At 37.8% G+C, this 21589-nt stretch overlaps 2 protein-coding genes and 1 pseudogene across 2 annotated transcripts; 1 reads left to right on the top strand and 2 right to left on the bottom strand.

The window, feature by feature from the left end:
* The first annotated feature begins 47 nt into the window (after positions 1 to 47).
* Positions 48 to 7552, top strand: LOC132049992 (ADP-glucose phosphorylase). Its single transcript, XM_059440989.1, has 3 exons — positions 48 to 600; positions 6407 to 6697; positions 6831 to 7552. The coding sequence occupies exons 1-3, from the start codon at positions 130 to 132 to the stop codon at positions 7089 to 7091; spliced, it is 1023 nt and encodes a 340-aa protein (XP_059296972.1). The 5' UTR covers positions 48 to 129; the 3' UTR covers positions 7092 to 7552.
* A 1322-nt stretch (positions 7553 to 8874) lies between these two features.
* LOC132051012 (serine carboxypeptidase 1-like) lies at positions 8875 to 10834 on the bottom strand (annotated as a pseudogene).
* Positions 10835 to 12789: 1955 nt separating this feature from the next.
* LOC132049993 (uncharacterized) lies at positions 12790 to 20211 on the bottom strand. Its single transcript, XM_059440990.1, has 17 exons — positions 19758 to 20211; positions 18918 to 19022; positions 18724 to 18795; positions 18469 to 18616; positions 18212 to 18294; positions 18047 to 18102; positions 17822 to 17958; positions 17637 to 17727; positions 17488 to 17553; positions 17176 to 17398; positions 15530 to 15631; positions 15213 to 15298; positions 15007 to 15129; positions 14476 to 14545; positions 14313 to 14404; positions 14016 to 14120; positions 12790 to 13329 (listed from the first exon to the last, which is right to left on the bottom strand). The coding sequence occupies exons 1-17, from the start codon at positions 20080 to 20082 to the stop codon at positions 13198 to 13200; spliced, it is 2016 nt and encodes a 671-aa protein (XP_059296973.1). The 5' UTR covers positions 20083 to 20211; the 3' UTR covers positions 12790 to 13197.
* Between the last annotated feature and the right edge of the window lie 1378 nt (positions 20212 to 21589).

The raw sequence follows: 21589 nt of genomic DNA on the forward strand, positions 1-21589 counted from the left end.
AATCTTTTTACACGGAAGAAATACTTATTTTGGAACAATTGTTTTGATGAGGTGGCATATTCTGAAGGAGCCATTGAAATGGAGTGAGCACCAAATTAGTGCCCCCTAAACCCCAAATCCAACCCCCAAATGGCTGATGCAGAACTATCAAAACGGAGCCCCGAACTCCGAAAAGACAAAATCAACAACAAGTGGGTCATATTTTCACCGGCAAGATCACGCCGTCCATCTGACTTCAAAGCCAAATCAAACCCAAACCCTAACAACCAAACCTCATGCCCATTTTGCGCTGGACACGAACACGAATGTGCACCAGAGATATTCCGTGTACCCGCAAATTCCACTAATGATTGGAAAATTAGAGTTATACAAAATCTGTATCCGGCAGTAAGTAGAGAATTGGGTTTTGAAAATAATCGGGTTTCGGGTCAAGGTGACGTGGCAGTTAGTGGATTCGGGTTTCATGATGTGGTTATTGAATCCCCGGTTCATCATGTGAATTTGAGTGATCTTGAACCGGTTCAAGTTGGAGAGGTTTTATTAGCTTCTAAGAAGAGGATTGAACAGCTAAGGGATTTTGACTCTATTAAGTATGTTCAGGTAACATCAATTTGTCTATTCTTTTTAGGTGATATGGTGTATTCATTCTTTGTTTTTGTATGAATTTAAATAAATGCATTAAAAACTACATAAAAGTAGTACATACAGTTAGAGCTGTTCAAAATTATAACCCAACTGCAAAATTGGCTAATTGGTTTATTGGTATCGGATTATCGATTAATGATTGGTCAACGGATTATATTTTGTAGTTAACGACTTATTGCTCAGGGGGCGGATTACTCAATTTTCTTATAGGACAGACCGTTAGCCCGCTAAAGATTATTATATTTGCATATCTAACCTATGTTTCAGACTTCAGCTATATGATTATATTATCAGTTGTATTGTAGACTTTTTGTTGAATTCTAGTTTCTGGTTGAGACTTGAGATTGAGAGCTTCATTTCTAGTTTAAAATACACCAAATGAACAATTAAATGGCATATATCTGGTGTGCTTTGTAATTGCAGAAAACTATGTATCTTTTCATTTCAAATTTATTTCTTCATTAGTAATTTAATCGATACGGAAACAGCCGTCCTACCTTGGTAGGAGTCAGGTCTGCGTACACTCTACCCTCCCCAGACCTCACGTTGTGGGATTTCACTGGGTTGTTGTTGTTGTTGTTGTTGTTGTTGTTGTAGTAATTTAATCGATAACCACTAAATCGATACCAAACCAACCGATATCTTAACAGTTGGCTAGTGAATTAGTACATTTAAAAACCGGTAACCGATAAATCGAACCGTGAAGCGCAAATATCCAACCGATCCGCTTGATAAGCTGCCCTACATACAGACTACAGTACCGTGATTGTTAGAAACTAAAAATATTATTTCAGAAAACTGTTGTAGAAAATTGCATGTCAAAATTAGAAGTTGGTTAATATTTGTTTGGAAATGTGTTGACAGTGCTTTGAAGGTCTACCGCAATGTGAATTCTTTGGTTGTAGTGAAAAGAAATCTTTAAAGATAAAGGGTCTTGGAATATTGGGACTTTATCGAGAAAGACCATAGAGTTAGTTAAGATTCTTAAAAAGAGGAGGATTAATATAGCTTGTGTCCAAGAGACTAAATGGGTAGGACCTAAAGCGAAGGATGTGGACGGGTACAAGCTTTGGTTCTCGGGCAAATCAAGGTATAGGAATGGGGTAGGGATCTTAGTAGATAGTGAGCTTAGAGATCAGGTGGTAGAGGTTAGGAGGATCAACGCAGGATGATGGCGATTAAGTTAGTCGTTGGAGGGTTCGCCAGAACATTATTAGTGCTACGCGCCGAGTGGGTTTAGACGAGGAGGTAAAAAGGCGCTTTTAGGAGGACTTGGACGAAGTGGTGGTAAGTATACTGACTTGCGAGAAGTTATTCATAGGAGGAGATTTCGATGGGCACGTTGGGTGCATTTCGAGGGGTTATGACGAGGTGCGTGGAGGATTTGGCTTCGGGGACGGGACTTGGTAACACTTCGTAGCTCGGTCGGCTGCGGCGCGGAAATAGACCTTCAACTTCTTAGAAAAGATGATAAAGGCTGCTGTAAGGCTGAGTCATGCTGAGTGAGAATCTTACGACCCAACATAAGTATTGGCGATGGATTTGGCGATAAGAAGGAAGAAGAAGAAGAAGGTTGTGGATGGCCAAATGAGGATTAGGTGGGGAGTTTGACTCCGTCCCCAGTGCCACAGAGATGGGAGAGAAGTTGATGGCTATGGGAGCGTGGGATAGTGGGGGGGGATGCGAGCAATATGTGGGATAGGACGGCCGAGTTGCGTTCGGGAAAAAGCGGTAGAGAGGTATTGGGGGTCTCGCGGGGGCGCCGTGGTGGCGCCTGCCGCGGGGATTGGTGGTGGAATGGAGAAGTCGAGGAAGGTAGAAGCAAAGAAACGAGCGTATATGAAGGCGGTAGATAGCGAGGATGATGAAGAGAAGCGGACGAACGGGGAAAAGTATAAGATGGCGAGAAAGGAGGCGAAGTTAGCGGTGTCGGCGGCTAAAACGGCGGCCTTTGAACGCTTTATGCGGAACCGGAGGACGGAGAGGTGGGGATAAGAAGCTATTTAAGCTCGCGAGGCGAGAGAGAGGAAGGCACGCGACTTGGATCAAGTGAAGTGTATCGAGGACGAGGATGGCCAAGTGTTGGTACGGGAAGCCCGCGTTAGACGAGAGATGGCGGTCATACTTTCAAGAACTCTTGAACGAAGGAGCGGACGAGAGAGACATTGTGTTGGGAGACTTGGAGCACTGCGATAGGCGTCGCGACTTTGGTTATGTAGGAGTATAAAGGTTGAGGAGGTTAAGGGAGGGCGTTCGTAGGATGCGCGGGGAAGAGCGGCGGACCGACGAGATTCTGGAGAATTTTGGAAGAATGCGAGGCGGGGTAGGCTTGGAGTGGGTATTTGGATTGTTTAATGTCATTTTCAAAACGGCGAAGATCGAAAGAATGGAGATGGAGTACGATGATTCCGTGTACAAGAACAAAGGAGAGACATTCGAAAGGCGACAACTATAGAGGTATCAGGCAAAAGAAGTCACCTATTTAAAAGTGTGGGAAAGGGTGGTGGAAATGAGGGTGAGGAGAGGTGTGTCTATTTCGAGAGAACCGAGTTTGGATTCGTAGCGGGGCGAAGCTCGACTACGAAGCCGTTCGTATTGTAAGGAGATTGGTGGAGCGATATAGGGAGCGGAAGAGGGACTTGCGCGTGGTATTCGTTGACCTAGAAAAGCCTACGACAAGGTGCCGAGAGAGTCACATGGAGATGCTTGGAGGCTAAAGGTGTACTTATGGTGTACATTAGAGCGATAAAGGACATGTATGATGGAGCTAAGACCGGGGTAAGGACGGTAGGAGGAGACTCGGAGCCTTCTTGTTCGATGGGGTTGCGTCGAGGGGATCGGCTCTTGCTTGGTTTTCTATTCGCCTTGGTGATGGATGAATTGACGCGACAAATACAAGGCGAGGTGCCTTGGTGTATGTTGTTCGCGGATGACATAGTCACGATTGACGAGACTCGCGACGGAGTTAACGATAAGGCGGAGAGTGGAGACGGACGTTGGAGTCTAAAGGATTTAAATTGAGTAGGACCAAGACAGAATACGTGGAGTGCAGGTTCAGTGGCGTACCGCGTGAGGATGATGAGGAAGTGAGGCTTGGTACCCATGCCATTCAAAAGAAAGGAAGTTTCAAGTATCTTGGGTCTATTATACAGGGAGATGGGGATATCGACGACGATGTTTCACATCGTATTGGTGCAGGGTGGATGAAATGGAGACTCGCCTCCGGAGTGCTGTGTGATAAGAAAGTGCCTCCAAAACTTAAAGGCAAGTTCTACAAAGTGGTGGTTAGACCGACTTTATTGTACGGAGCGGAGTGTTGGCCAGTCAAAAATGTCACGTTCGGAAGATGAAAGTCGCGAAAATGCGCGTCGCGGTGGATGTGTGGACACGCTGGGAGGGATAAAATTAGGAATGAAGATATCGAGACAAGGTGGGAGTGGCATCGGTGGAGGACAAGATGCGGGAAGCGAGGGCCCCTGAGATGGTTTGGGCGTGAAGAGGAGAGACACAGATGCTCTAGTGCGGAGGTGTGAGAGGTTGGCTATGAATGGTTTCAAGAGAGGTAAAGGGAGGCCGAAGAAGTATTGGGAGAGGTGATTAGACAGGATATGGCACAGTTTCAGCTCACCGAGGACATGACCTTAGATAGGAGGTTGTGGAGGACTCAGATTAGGATAGAAGGCTAGGTGGCGTACCACTTTCACCATAGTAGTTGCGGTTTTGCTCATTTGTTTATTGCCTTTTGGTTTATGCATTTGATTGCTTTGCTTATATTTGTTGGACGTTGAACTTTGATTATTTTATTTATCTTTAGTATTCAATGCTTCTTTCTTCCCGGACTGTTCTACCATGACTTTCTCGCTTTTGGTATTCGTGTTATCATATTGTTTTCGATATGCTTGGCCACTATCGACCTTTTGTCTTGTTTTCCTCTTGTCTTCCTCTCTTCTCCTCTGTTGAGCCGAGGGTCTTTCGGAAACAGCCGCCCTACCTTTCAAGGTGGGGGTTAGGTCTGCGTACGCTCTACCCTCCCCAGACCCCACATGGTGGGATTATACTGGGCTTGTTGTTGTTGTTGTTGTTGGTCCTAGTCTTTTTGGTGATTAATGGGTTCATTTCCATTGATTTGGAAGTGTTCTGCTTTTTGTTTACTACTGAAATATGGAGTAAACATTAATGGTAGGGCATCGCCATTTTTGAGACGTTGTGGGTAAAAGAATCTGGCTTCTTTATGGAGTATTCTGGCAACATTTTTTTTCCATTTATGATTTCTTTCTATTTATCGACCATTGTATTTTCATAGATAAATTATTGATATGAATAGTGCAGGTAATAGAAAAAATAGTTGTGCTTGGAAGTGTTGGAATTATAAGAAATTTCGAGGTTCTTAGCGTTCGACTACCTACTAACCTTTATCCAAGGGCTAATCTAATGTATAAAAAATGGGTCACGTGAACCCATGGTCACCCGACTAAACTCGGTATATTATGTATATAATCCTTAAAATATATCTAATATTAACTGAAGGACCACATGGTCAAACTAGACCGAGTGGAGCGTTGGTTAAGTGTTGGGTTTAATCCCTTAAGGTTGTGGGATCGAACCCTACTAAATGCACTTTTGCATCTTTTTTTTTTTTTTTGAAGAATTTCTAAGGTGAACTCATCCTGGATTCGCCTCTGCTCCTATCTAGGGTCATGTCCTCGGTAAGCTGCAAGTGTGCCATGTCTTTTCTAGCTCTTTAACCAAACTGACTTGCTAAAACACTGGACAATTATGAGGACGTGTTTTTGTGCATATTTTAGAGCATTCGGCGAACAGAAATCAAGTGCGTAATAACAATGAGCAGCTAACAAAGAGAACATTTCAAGTTTTCAAAAATAGATTCTAGTTTGGATGTTCAACTTGATACCAAAAATATGCTACACCATTTACAAGTTTCAAGTGTTCTTTCTATTGTCAAAAAAAAAAAAAAAAAAGTTTCAAGTGTTCTTTCATTAAATGGTTCAAATTGACAGTCAAATGTGATATATAGCTATCTACCCTATCAAACAAACTTTATCCAAATGCTACCTTCTTTTCTCCTGTCACTAAAAATACAAACTCAAAATAATCTACCATGCCCATTAGCCAGTTCATGTTAAAATGGATGGAGAGTTATGTTACAAGCTCCTACGCAGATTAGCATAATCTACCTCCAAAGCTACTCACCTAAATACCTATTTAAAAACAGTTAACCGTAATGATATGCCTCAAGGGACTGACAGTCTATGAAATTTTTAAGACTCGCATGGAAAGTATACAGTAACTACCTATGAATTACTACAACTTCTTCTTTCTTGAACACCACGGTGTCAAGGCCAGCTTGCATGCACCTCGACTAATGCCACAAGATAGTTGCCACCTCCCACCAACAAGAGGTATTAACTCTGTCCACCAAGGCTAGGATAGATGAGAAGAAATCACCTAGCGTTCTTGATTCCTGTTCACCGAATACTCTAAAATATGCACTCCGAAGGTAGTTATTTATTGATAAACTGCTAGTCATCCTAAATCTATGTAAGATAACTGATTAATTGTCATGAAACTAGGAGATGAATGAGGACACAATGGAGATTTAATGGCTGTTCCGTATCTGATCTAATGCCTTTTATATTATTTTTTATTATATGTGTAAAGAATCTGCAGCGTGAAACAGCATGTATTGTTTTTTGCTCTTTCTTGTTGAGTATAATATTGATTTACTCATTGGCTTTTAAAGGTGTTCAAAAACCATGGAGCCTCTGCTGGTGCTTCGATGAGCCATTCTCACAGCCAGATAATTGCTCTTCCCATTGTTCCTCCAACAGTTTCTGCCCGTCTTGACAGTATGACGGAATACTACAAGCAGACTGGGAAATGCAGCCTGTGTGATATTCGACCAAATGAGTTATTAATTGATGAATCAGCTCATTTCATATCGCTGGTTCCCTTTGCTGCAACTTTTGCTTTTGAGATTTGGATAATTCCTCGTGATCACTCTTCTCATTTTCATGAAATAGATCGTGAGAAGGTAATGGATGCTTTTCTTGTCCTTAGTTTGGTTTCATGAGAAAATTATGTGAAATTACAACCTTAACATTGTTTCTCTTCCTCAACCACGTAGTTGAAAAACCTGTCTAATGTTTTGCCATTCAAATATGCAGGCAATTGATCTTGGAGGGTTGTTGAAACTCATGCTTTTGAAGATGTCTTTGCAGTTGAACAATCCACCATTCAACCTCCTGATTCATACCTCCCCATTTCAAGATGACCCCTCATATGCACCTTCCACACACTGGTTTATACAAATAGCTCCCCACTTGAGTGGAGTTGGTGGATTCGAGATAGCTACGGGATGTTACATAAATCCTGTTTTCCCAGAGGATGCTGCCAAAATTCTAAGGGATGTGAGAATATCTAATTAATAACATTTAGAGGAAATTTATTAAATCTAATTATATATATATCTTTAGATACAGTAGCTAAGGAGATAAAGAGGATAGGGAAGTTGTACCTTTTTTAACTATATAATAAGTGTATGTTGGGCTGGACGACGAATGGCACTTTAGTGTGCTATTTTGACTTATTGAATGATTTCGGGTTTAAGGCCATGGACTTATCAGGTTGAAACAGATTTGAAAACGCATTTCGGATAATGTTTGTGATTGGCCTAATTGGTCGAGAAGATGGCTAGTCTCGTGAGTTCCTATTCTAGTAGTACATCATAGCTTAGCTGGTTGGGAAGGTATGATAGTCATCTTGGATCGATGTATACATTGCCGTTGTTTGAGGGGTACGACAACCATCGTGGGCGGTCTCTGCGTAAAAGATGATATAATGAAGGTGAATATTTACTTGCAAAGTTCTGTCCTTTTCTTTGGCTTAATTTTCGGCTAATTATTACTAAATCCTAATTAACCAATACACCTTTCTTTTATTAATCTCTCATTTAAGCATGATAAATTAGCATAGTTCAATGTAAATGTTAGGTGTGGATAAGTGTTTATCAATACAAGGTGTTATTGAATTCTTAATGCACATACAAATATGGTATCAATATCATGTAGTAGTCATCATCTGCTTCAAAGTTTGATTGGATAAATTTTTAACATGAAGAGCGACCAATGTGCTCTAAACATTACATAAAATATTAGGAAATTCCTCCCTTAGTTATATAGGGGAAATTCTTAAGCTTCATTCTAGATGGCGGTTTTACGACTTAATTTTTCTGCTGAGGAGGAGGAAGTTTTCCTTCAATGAAGGCAGTGAAAAGGGTAGCTGCACGAGCGGGCTGATAATATGGAACAAAATATCCTGCTCCTGTTACTGTCAAGAAAATCAGTTTTCATATTCAACCACATAACCGCCAACCTGTGAAATATATTAAACTTGTCAATTTATATGTTTGTATATCAGATCAGTTAAAAAAGGCATAATACATAAACAGACTCTCAAACTTGACATCAGCTGGCTACTAAACACTCAAACTCTGAGACTGCACATCTAGACACCTTAAATCGTTTCCACTGTGTTGGTTGAACACTCCAACTTACAAAATGATGATCTAGACCCTTCTAAAATTTATGTGCCACGTCAGCATCAGGTGTCCATGAGGCACAGCGGGGACAAGCTGAGGTGTCTATATGTGCACTCCCAAAGTTGGAGTGCTTACTTGCTAGCTGAGGCCAAGTTTTGAGTGTCTGTTTACGTATTATGCCTTAAAAAAATAAGCAAAGAATAAAAAATGTCCTATGTAATTTGTTTACCTCGCTTTGGGAATACCAAGGATACCATGGAGTCTTTACGGTGAGTGGACCAAGTTGATTTATAGCATATTTAACTGATGTTACAGCCTTACAGGTATCACACCGCCTGTGTCTCCACTGTGTGGACAGAAATTAAATGTCCATGTTAGTTTGGGGAATTAGTTTCAAGTAGCATTTTTTCATATAGCTGAAGTTTTATGTAATATGTTACCTAAAAGATCCAAGCACTGATATTGGTAGTCATCAGCTCTTGAATGATAGGCAATACTGTTAGTACTGAAAATTGGTCAAACTCTAAGCTCAAGCTGCAGAAACGAAACATAAAAATATCCCAAAGTCAATTAATATGGCAGGGCGCAGGTGTGGGAATTAAGTTCCTTATCACTAAAATCTAAAAGAAATTTGTGCAAGAAAATAATGTTAGTTAATTACTTGCAAAACACCCATGTTCTTTTAATTGATGCAGTTACATTTGCATGAAGTGATTCTTGGACTTGTGGAGTGTTCAGGTAAACGAGTACATCCTGATCAGCACATGGATTGAAATCCTGTGTCTGTTTCACATGCAAAATTGACATTATATTTGTCACCAGTTTATGAAAAACAAAAGGTAGGGCAAGGATCAAAGTTTGATTAAGGAAATAGCTAGCTAGTACCGATGGTGAAGATGAGAATGAAGTACATAAAGGAGCATAAAGGTCATATTAGTCGGTATTGCCACGAGCCTCCTTTGCGTGGTTAGTAACTGTTTTACATTAGTAACTGTTTTACAGTCTTCTGTTACAGTATCCACCGAAGAAAAGTTGCAATTGAGAACAATTCCCTCATGAATTTCATCTGATATAAGAGCATGTTGCCAAAGATAATCATATAAACCATATAGTCTTGTTTCGTAGTCGATGTTTGGATTCCCAATCTGTCAAGATGTACAATCGGATTAAAACAATATTTATAGTTGCAAGTGTTATGTTAAGTAATTTGAGCAATCTTACAGCAATTCCTGCTAAGTTGATAATCGTCTGGTTAGTGATTTTGTTGTTGTTGAGGATTAACTGAGCAAGTTGAGGCACATAATGGCCAGCATAACTTTCACCAGCTAGGAACATGTCTCTGGTTTTATAATCTGGAAATCTTTCCAACCAATTAACCAAGAAAGCATAGGTGTCTAATGCCACCTCTTTATCTCTAATAACATCATTGGATGATGTGTTAAGAGTAAGAAAATCCAATGCCAACCAGGGATTCCAGGAATAGAATGTTCGCCACTGCATTGTTAACAACATTTATAAAATGATTATACAGTGAACCGCGTTAACGTAAATGGATGAAAAATTTCTAGTTGTAGGGTTTCCTACAGTTGTTCCATGCGAATTCATTTTGCGCAACAGTTTTACCACCTCTATTGACTCTGAACGGACCTATCTCTTTGAATGCCTCAATCCCTAAAGAGGAGCAAGTTGGACCTGTCGCTTCAGCACATGAATGGTGTAAGATAATGAGAACCAACCTAGACATTAATACAAAAGATATACTATTGTACTATATATCTGTTTGTTTTATCAATAAAGCTAAGTGTCGCAAGCATGAACATAGCTATGTAGGCAAAGGCAGATCTAGGATTTAAACTCTTGGGGTTCAACCCTTTAAATTTTTTAGCATTTAACCATTATATTTCTAAAGTTATGGGTTCATATATACTATTTATTGTAAATTTAGTAAATTTTTACATATAAATTTGTATACCACATCGAAAGTTTGGGGTTCAATTGAACCCCAAATTATAATGGTCCATCCGCCTCTGTATGTAGGCCGAAGAGTGGTTAGTTGAACACCCTTCGCGAGAAATCATGTGATGTATAGGGGTCAAATATTACTTTTTATATACATATAGCAAGAAATTACTAACCTCCATTTATCCAGAGTACAAGGGGCTTGTTTGAAGGATCTTCAGATTCTGCAAAATAATAAAACAACGCTCGACCAGCTGAGGGATCAATGGTAACATAGCCAGAAAACTGATCAAAATTAACTTGGGGTTGGCCTGGCAATGACGATATCTTATCTGCTTCTTTCAACCCTTCTTGAGATCCTATGTACACCGGCGAATATTCAGATTGTACCATGGCCAACAAGCATAGCGGAAAAAGAATAAAAACAGCTGCACTCTTCTTCATCTTCATGCTTTCTTAGACAGTTTTTTAGCTAAAAAGGAGTAAAGGAAAGTTGGTGCTTGGTTTTTGAGTGCAATTGATGTCCTCCTTTATGTAGTGTTTGGGTTTGTAGCAAATTTACTGAAGGAATTATCTGTTTTGTAACCAACTTTTTGTTGTGACATTTGTTTAGACTTAGTCCAATCTTATTTAGTACTGTTCTAGTGTAAATAGTACGTAGTAGTAGCATCTTTTAACGTTCTTTTAATTGTGATGCTGCTTACAGGAATATGACAAGTCGAATGGAATCTACCAACTGGCTAGCGTAATTGGCAATGCATTTTTGCTTTTTGCTTTGGGTATAGCAGAAGATTTATAGTTCTAATTGGATCTTTATTTAGTTGAGAAACTTATGTTAATGCACCCTTCGGCCATCTACTTTACCCAACATGGCAAAGTATACACTACCCATACACTACGGTCGTATATGTAGTGTATAGGTATGTATATGTTGTGTATAGGTTTGTATAGTATATGTATATTTAATATACTTTCACTACCTATACACTGTACATATTTCGTAAACTAGGTGGCCGAATGGTACTCCCTCCGGATCAAAAAAAGAGTCCATTCAGCCATTTGCACACCCCTTAAGAAAATACTAACTCTTAGACAAAAATAGGTAATTTGACTAAACTACCCCTAATTAAATAGGCATTGAGATTTGATCATATAACACTTAATAGGGACAAATATGAAAAAATAAGGTTAATTCTTTCTTGATTTGCTAAGTGAACTCTTTTTTTGGTCCGGAGGGAGTATTTGACTGTAATTTTCCCTATTTCGTTTCTGTTAGCTTTTTCTTCCAAATTATGGTGTAGTGCCGCTAAAGTTGCTTCTCTCCAAATAAAGACAACTATAACCAACCATGGTATTCCTATCAGTAATTAATTAAATCAACCATACTTTTTGTTTTGCCAAAAGGTTTCCCATCACAATTGACTAGAAATGATCAAGTACAAATATACCATGTACCATTCTTCCCTTGAATTATGAAGGTTACAAGCTAGGCTCCTTTAATAGATTACACAAATAATTAAGGAAAGTATGATATACTCCAATATAACTTCATGTAATATCCTTATATCTCTTGAGTATTGCCACACAGTTCAGTTCTAACCAAATCAAAACTTGGCGGTTTTGATTACGGAGTATTTTAGTAGTTTGAGAATATTTTTACCATCATCTGTTACAGATTTGATGAAAAATAAGAATTTGGTTATTATTATGTGCAATTATTGTATTTCTGGAACCAAGCTGGTGGTGTTAAATATACATAAATGTAATACTGTATACACATATACTCTAGCTGTTACAAAAATCAAGCCAAGTACTCGTACAAATGACATATGTACTTTAGGGGCAGTTTTAACATGCACTCCCCAACCCAGTTTAACTATGTATGTCCATAGAGTATAATCTATATGCACTTATCATGGAAATAAATATCAACAAGGTTATTTAAAAGGTAGTATTACAGGTAAACTCTATATTACCTGAAACAAATTGTAGGTTATGTGCTATAACAAGTCGAATTTACATTGATAGTGAAAAGTGATCGGTGTTGGTAGAGGTAGTGGCGGGGAGAGAGAAAGGGGAAACATAAAAAAGTAAAAAAGACTCAAAATTAGAGAGAAGGGTCAAATTTTCCGCTGAACTATGCGAAAAGTTCAGATTTGCCCTCTATTTTAAAAATTAATCCTTAATTGTTGAACACATGGCATCAACGAGTCCTTAATCTTCTGCCGTTTGAAAATAAGGGCAAATTTTAGCTTATTTTAGTAATGGCCTCAACTATAATGGAGTAGAAATATGTTCCATTTCGCATAGTTGAGGGGCAAATTTGACCCTTTTCCCTTTCTTCTTTGCACTGAAAAAGTACAATAAAACATCAGAGCTTATAATATTTTGGTATGAAGTTTAAGGAGCTTCAAAGATTTAACTACAAGATTGCTAGCATTTTACGTCCCGCCAAAGGAACAATGCATGCTTATCACAACATCTGGAGACAATCCGCCACTCAAGTAGCAAATGAAGGCACCAGAACTTCTACATTTCGTCCTGGATACTAAGAAACTAATATCAGCGTGCTTCACAGGTCATCGTTAAACTCCAAAAACAAAAGAACATAAACGAGAAAGAAAAGGTTCGAGTTTAGACAGAATTCATATTTTTATTCTCTGGTTTACAACACAGTACAGTTCATTGTTATTATTCTGTAGCACCACCTATACGGAGATGAGGGTACAAGGGCGAACTATGAGTCCTTTGTTGAGTGACAGCATCCAAGATTTGATTGAAATCGTAACTGCTGAACAGAAGATTGCTCAAGGACAAAGACGTATTAGTTACTATCAAGAAATGAGGCTAAGACATCCCTATCATATAACCAACTTTGCCAAACAAGATTCTCCAAGGCCAGCTGTACAGAACGTCAAATGCTCTCTTTTCAGTTGCAATTCTAAGTCCGTCAAATTATTGATCAGCAGTGCGGCTTTTCTTAGAAAACTACAGATACCGCTTGGAGTTCTCTTACTCTCACCCCGCAAGGGCAGTCAGGATCCTGTTCGTGCTTGATCAAAGTTGTCAATGGGTATGGGAGCTATCTCATCAGCCACTGAAAAATGTCCGACTGTTCGAGCAAAGAACACCATTTGTTGCTCAAGAGTGGATTTTATGCTTTCCGCCTGTGAAAAATCTTGTTGATTAGGAACTCCCAGAATTGGATGCTTCAATTTGAGCATTATAACCTATGTTGCTCGGACCCTTCACTTTTGCTGCCGTACCCGTGTCCGACACGGCATGACACCGACACCGACACCGGATTCGTGTCGGATCTGGTCAAACGACTTTGGATACTTTGACCAAATCCACGGACCAATCTGAGAAAAAATTTGACGCTAAATTGAAAGAAACGGAGAGCTCTTGAAGAGTGGACACTTATTGTATCTAGAAGAGTTTCAAGTTAATTAAAAATTAAAATTTAATTATAAATGAAACATAACTATAAAAAATTATTTTTGTTTTTTATTTCTAGGCATAGATTTAGTTATTTTTTCTTATAATTTTGAATTATTTTAGCCGAATCCCCGCACCCGTATCCGCACCTAGATCCGTACCCCCGAATCTTAAAATTTAGATTATGCCGAATCCGATCTCTAGATCCGTACCCGTATCCGACACTCGACACCGAGTCCGAGCAACATAGATTATAACTCAAGACACTCATTTGATTTCTTTGGGCAAGGACATACCACATTAAATTGTAGCAGTAGCATCATAAAATGTCTTATCAATGTGGAGAAATGGTAGAATTAAACAGTCAATAAATGCACTGGGTGTACTAAATATACATGTGATACTTTGTTCTCACCTTCCGAAATCCATGTGATTCTCCTTCATATTCCACGAGAGCCACAGGTAACCCCTTTTTCTTTAAGGCCTGGTAGATTTTTCGGGCCTGTTCTGGCTGGACAACCTGTAAGCAAATAATTCTGTTTATTCTCACGGAACTTCAATAATTGTATAGTTGCTCAATGTAAGATACAAGTTTTTCATTGCAGAAGGGAAGCTGAAATTTTTTTTAGGGTCCACTGAGATCAAAATTTAATAACAGGGTTCAATTTCTTTTCTTAAAATGGAAAGAAAAGCACAAGTTGCAGCACTATACCGTGTCTTCTAATCCTTGGAACAATATTATGGGGCAAGAGAATCGATCAACAAAGTTGATAGGAGACCGCTCCTTTAAAGCAATTTCATCACCTGTATCAGGAAGAAAATGTTAAATTAGTTAGAACTATTCAGTAAGTTGTGAGTCAGTGTCAAATAATTACCAGCGAGATTAATGATATACTGGGATTCGAATTTGTGCATCTGATCACTCAGTGACTTCAAATCGGCAATCTGTTAAAACAGCATAAAGCGTGTTAGCCCGTGACTGGATTCCACCAGAACCATGTTCTCCAAACCACTCACCCTCTCCCCTAGTCCAATAGTGAAGTGGGATAGGAGGTACATGTTTGTGACATAGAGATCAGATAAATTGAGCATAACGTAACATTGTATTCCAAATAAGCCTTTCCTTATATTCAAAAGGAGATGCAGACATAGAAAATCAATGCATACATTAAGCCTAAGGTGAAGAAACATAAGTAAATATGATTAACCATCACTTAAACTTCTACTATGCCACTTCGTTTTCCTTTTTCCGGTTTTACCCTCTGCATACGCTCACATGATGGCTCATGGAAAGAACAGGGTAAGGGTTTACTTAGCATTTTATTTCGGCTGAGCCTATCACTACTCATACCATAATAACAACCATGCCCTCCTTAATAACAGATTGATGTTGCCTATCGACTTACTCCAAATAAAGAAGCGCCAGCTCTGAATGTATCTCTGAAACAAAGAGAAGCTAATGTTGTGTAACCACCAGCAGAACACCCAGTTATGCAAAGGCGCTTTCCATCAACCTTCGCCTCATCCACCTTAATCAACAAGTATCCTTGTTAGTGTAAAGAAAACAGAAAAATAATAACTAAAGGTAGGAGATACATTTAATTCAATTTACCAAATATTTAGCACAAGAGCAACAATCATTGATGTCAACAATTCCCCACTTCCCCAAAAGGCGTTCACGGTATGCCCTGCCATAACCTTGAATTGAAATTTGTGAAGACTTAGTTATCTGATATATAGAGAGGGGCAAGTAAACTTTAAAAACTTAATGGAGTGTAATGTATCAGAACTGAACGGACTGAAATATAGGATAAATTGCAGAAAGTTTATAGTAAAACAGATACAACTGCATTTGACAACCAATGAAAAAAATTGTCCGAATCCAAGAAAGCTGGAAGTTAAAATAAAAAGCTCAAACTGATAACATACCCGTACTTCCTCCATAGTTAACATCCACAAATGCCCATCCTCGACTAGTCCAATATTGGATGCTAAGATTTAAGGCTCCACGTGCCTCATCTGTTGGCCCTCCTGTAATGCACATGAGCAACAGTTAAAAATTCAGTTAACTATGCGCATACTCAGAATGAAAAGAAGATTAATGAAGCATCGTGAAAGCAAAGTTAATTAATAGTTTAACAGTGTAGGAACAGGAAAATAGAAGTTTACCAGAATAGTGTCTTACCATGGGTATTTAGAATCTTAGATTAGATTCAGTTTTTAAAGGTTGTTTATTATGTTCAGGGTTAGAAGTTGCAATAGAAATGAACCTTAAAGAGGGATATGTTTTAGTGTTGCTGTTTCTTTTTTCTTTATTTAAAATACCACGACCCAAGTGACGAGATTAGAGTTTCCCTAATTAGTTTGATTTGATACTTAGATGTTTTAAAAGTGAAATAACTGTGTTTTACACTCACTTGATGCTCTCTTCATAATTTTCTAATTTCCCATCCTCTATGCTTCTAAATTTTTTCATTGTGCTGCAACAACTGATTTTATCTTCATTTTGACTTCATTTTCTCAGAGAAGCCTACACAAATATGATGATGGAGTGCAACAAAAATTTAATTACAAATTACGAGTGGTACAGAAATCCAATGACATACTAGCAGGTGAATCAAAACTATTCCGCCACAATAAAACAGACTGTCAGTTACTCGTAGCATCGTTGGAAGTTTCAATCTCTCTGGTTTTGTTGGCTATATTTATTGCCCGAAACCAAACAAGAGTTATATGAAAGCAAACGACAAAATTGCATTTCAATATTCTAGAATCATTCACTTTGTTATTGGGTTCAATTGAGGAAGTGTTGGAAGGCGTATGTAAGCTCTTTCATATGACAATTACAAACAAGTGGCTTACGTAATTCCCACATTATAACGATCAAACTATGAGCCAGAAGTCAATATGGTTATTACTTTAAAGATGTATTTATCTTGCTGTCAAATTTTATATATAAATGAATTATATGAACATTTAGAATCTGGAAGCTACCAATAAAGCTAAATAGAGAAACAAAGTGATTCTGCCATTGAGGTGATAAAATCAGTCCCGTCATGAAGCAAACACAATTTTTGATACGGATCAAGAAGCAACAGAATTACTCCTCACTTGGACAGACACACGCACCCACACTTATCTGAATAATATCCCTGTATTCAGAATACATGTGTGTGTGTGTGCACGCGCGTGCGCTCAATGGTTAGTGAACTTGTAGAAGGTCAGTGTTTGGAATTTGTTCCTGATAACTGCCAGAAAACAGCTAAGAAAACGACAAACGTTTCCCCATACACCAAGTAACTATTGAAAAAAGAGAAAATTTTCAGTGAGAAAAGAGAAGAAAGAAAATCGTATTTTCTATCATTAACAGCTCCATTCACGGCTTTTATATTTTGAGAACGTGAAACTGGCCAACAGCACTGCCATGTAACAGGCTTTTTCTTCAGCAGCTTAATAGTAAAACTGTTCAATGCTTAGTATCTTAATTTTTCAGCGCTTTAATCAATGTCATGGAAACGTCAATTAGTACTCAGTGCATAATGAAAATGCGATTTAAGAAAATACAGATTATTTACCATGGCTTTCAAGCAACAGTGGAGGTTTTTCTTCTTGACTACCCTTATAATCTGGATTACATGGAGGATAGAAGTATGCATAGGCATTTTGACCAGCCACATCTGTTGGAAATTCAATAAGCTCTGGCTGGCTAAAATATGATATGTACTTGTCACTGTCTGAAGAAGATGACCATATGATACTGAAATCTACAACCTTTGACATATGATCATCTAGTATGACCTGTTGCAAAGCGTGGAATTCATTAAGTCAAACTGTGGAAGAATAGTTATTGGAAAAAACCACCGATACAGAAAAGAACAAGATATAACCTTTGCTAAAGAAGTAGGAAGAACAGAAGATGCACCCTCAATGTAAAGGATCTGGCCACTTGCAAGCTAAACAACATTTTAAGTAGATAGTTACACTTTCTGCATGTTGCACCAATAAGACAATTTCATCAATATAAGCAGCAACTTACAATATTTGAAATGAGAGTGAATGGAATATCAACTGAACAGAAAGAGTTCTTAGCTTGATTTATAACACCAAGATATGACTTTCCATGTTGCCTGCAAGCCATCATGGATAGAAATTTAATTTAGACATGTCAACTTAACACTACAAGAGAGGCTGGGAAATAATGAGACAAGCTGAGAGAGAGACCTGTAGCTGCAAGCAATAACGGTTGATTCCTCTTTTCCCTCAACAATGTCATAACAATGATTTCCAAAAACCCAAAATGGTCTTGTGAACTCAGCATTCATAGAGTAAATTGCAAGGACCTCATTTTTATCTTCATTCTGATGTAGAAGTAGTAAAAAAGATGAATTATCACCCAACACCATTTAGTGCAGAATTTGCAAAACTCTTAAGGTGTAATGTATTTACCCATTTGTATATGTTCCAAAACCCTGTGTTTCTATCTGTTATGAAAAATAATTCCCCTGCAATAATTCAAGGAGGTGGCTTCAGATATTCAAAGTCTACCAACAGTAACGGTTATTCTGCTTTTGGAATGAGAAGTAAACAGCAGAATCTTAAAACTTATCCTGCCTTTGGATGACCATAGAGGCTCAGTTGGCGATTCCACGAGAGAAGGACAGCCACCAGCAACTACTACTCGCTTGTCGATCACTCTATATCAGTTAATTCAACCAATTGTCAAACACTTTCAGTAAAATTGGATTCAATGTGCATGAAAGAAAAAGAGGGAAGACATCATCTTTTTCACTAAAATTTGAAGCATCTAGCAATGTGGACAATATTGTCATAATCTCTAATAAAGAGAGGATGTTAGAAGACTTACTCACCCATTCTCAGATATATACCCGACCCAAAGCTCTGCTTTATCCCAATGCATGTTAGGGTGGCTCCATTCTATCCAGGCCAAACGTTCCCCTTTTAGGTCCAACCGAGGGAATGCATAGAAGTCATTCCCACTAATCAACACTTTTGGTTCTGAAATTCATAAATAAAAGCAGAAGCAGCAATTCATTTGCATTCTCCATTTTAACATTATAGATCAATCGATCCACAATACTTAAAACCTTTTGCCACTTACATACCTTCAGGGGTGTTATCATTAAGGGGAACACTCACAATCTCATTTGTTGGCTGGGCATCAACACCGCGATGATCTATTCGTAGGTAGAAAAGAGCAAGAAAATACAGTTTCAACAAACAAGACTGTAGAGAAAATATCCTTTCCAAAATCTATAACAAAAAAACATGTTCTGATTATAAGTAAAGATATATGTACCTTCTCTTACAGCAATGTAACGGTTTAAGCGACCATCAAAGACCCCATCAGCAAACCTTACAACAGGTCCCCCATAATCTGGAGTTATCGGCACGGGACCTGAATCTATGATGAACAAATTATCAATTCAACCTGCCGTACTCTACAACTTCTGTGAAAAATAATAGACATACTACTTCCTCTGTCCTATTTATGTGACACGATTACAGTTTGGAGAACTAACTCGTTTCCTTTGATTACAATTTTTTTTCTCTTACATTTCCAAATATAAATGGCAGCCCGGTGCACAAAGCATCCCTCTTTAGCAAGGTGCGGGGAAGGGCCTACCCTAATGCTCCCCAGAACCTGCTAATGCGGGATGCTTTGTGCACCGGGCTTCCCTTTTGAATCATTATTTTTCTTTTATGTTGTACTGCATTTACTCATTACACAATGTTGGCGCTTGGGCATTCAAAGCTATTCCATCAATTAACGAATGGCTAAGGATGTTTTAACTGAGATGCCAACTTTTATATAAATACATAAATCCTATTTCCAAAAGATCGTTAATTTGTCTAAATTGAGACCGAAAATTAGACGTTTCTCATACTTCAATCCCATCATTCTTCTACAGAAGGGGGGGTTTTGGGGGGGGGGGGGAGGAAAATATCAATGTTCCCTCTGTTGAAAGGCATTCATCAAAATATCTTTAGCTTAACCCTAAAATAGCTTCTTCTCTTTCCTTAGCTGCTAATATTTTCATAGTTTGGCTACCGTTCGATTAAAAAGCTAGCACTTCGATTTCATTTTATATCAGTACAAAGTACTTTAATACTAAAAATATTACTAATAGACACTGACCTGCAGAACCAAGAATCTGTTTGTACAATCTCTGGTCATCAAAATTAGAGAAAACAACCACATCTCCAGACACCCGAAAAGACCCACCACCATATTCATGAACAGTTGTCCTAACATTAAATTCTCTTGGTGTAACATCTTTAGGTGCTTCCCCTTTTGTTGCAGCTTCCTTAACAAGAACAGCTCGTCCAGACTCATCAGGTCTAGTTTCCAACCACATTAATTGGCCATGTGAGTCTATAGTAAAGCCTTCAAGACGCTTATCTGAACCTGAGACAATATTGGCAGTTATAGGTGACTTCCATGAACCATATGGAGCACTCATTTTAAGTAACTATCTGATTGCTTGTGTAATGTGAATAAAATCTAAGGTTAAATGTAACTGAAGTTGTTCAATGATGGTGAGTGAGAGTAGCTAAAGTAGAACAGATCTCAGTGACACACGAAGTGTGCAGAAAGGTCAACGTGGCTTTTATATATAAGAGTTAGGTCCACTGCCTTTTACAAATATCCTTTTAATACTCCATTAATTTATTTATCTTATTTTTCTTTTTAGTTTGTTTTAAAATTAATACTCCCTCTGTCCTAAAACATTATCTTTCTCTCCTTTTTAATCTAAACAAAAAGATTATTCCCTTTTTATATTAGAAACAATTTAACTTTATGAGATGATTTACAGTCACACAAATATGTAAGGCTTGTTTTGGACTACACATTTCAAAAGTCTTCTTTTATTTTTTAAATTTTATGCCAAGTCAAAAACGAACAATCTTTTTAGGACGAAGGGAGTATTTCTTTCTTTATTTGACAACTCTTTAACTCCGACTTTCAACATAACATGTTTAAGATTACAGTTCTACGTATCTTTAGTTTAAGATTTAAAAAAATTCTATATTTTCTTAAATTATGTGTCAAGTCAAAACTAGACGAACAATTTGAAATGGAGGGAGTAATTCTTTTTTATGCGCCCCTTAAGAAACATTAATTAAGAGGGGTATTTAACTATTTTACGCTTTATTGATATTTGAACGATCATAACATCACCCTCATTATTAAAGTGTTTGTCAATCTTCAAGAATAAAAATTAGTGCTAAGGATGAAATGAGAAAAAAAGTAATTCATTTTTTCTTGAACTTCTAAAACGATTAGTAATTTGAAACAACTATTTCTAAAAATCACGATAAAAAATTTGAGACAGAGGGAGTAATTCACAAACCTAATGTTTCTTGTCTTGAAATCTTTTGTAATGACTACATTAGATATTTTATGTCACGACCCAATTTTCAAAGCTGTGAAGGCTCCAACCCCCCAGACAAAGCTAGAAACTTCGTCAAGGGTGTTTAGTCTTTGAAGAAGTAAAAAAAAAAAAAAATAGATGAGCATGTGCGCAAATATTGAGCGAGTGCACAAAATTTTTTAGACTAAAAGATATTTAACAAATCATAATATTTGTAATAAAACTTAAATTGTGTAAATCAATACTAAAGTAAAAATCTTAACAAACGAAATTTTACAAGTGAAAACATAATTAAAATATATTTGTAACAAACGTAACAATTGTATAATTCAAAACTAAAGTAAGAAATTAACCCAATTATCGATGAAAATTTAACGAGGTTTTATCTTTTGAAATATTCTTATAAATTACTTCTAGATATTATACTTATTTTAATTAGGAAGAAAATGTCAAAGACGTTTGGTATGGTTTGTTTAAAAAATAATTTTTATTTACTAGTTATTGCTTAGGGAGATAAGCTAAAGCAATAAATGTAAGTTCTCGTGTAACTATGTAAGAACCGAACACGGGACTCTCAGGACACTTTGAACACCCT

This window comes from Lycium ferocissimum, chromosome 3, assembly GCF_029784015.1.
Source record: "Lycium ferocissimum isolate CSIRO_LF1 chromosome 3, AGI_CSIRO_Lferr_CH_V1, whole genome shotgun sequence".
In the NCBI taxonomy this organism is placed as follows: Eukaryota; Viridiplantae; Streptophyta; class Magnoliopsida; order Solanales; family Solanaceae; genus Lycium; species Lycium ferocissimum.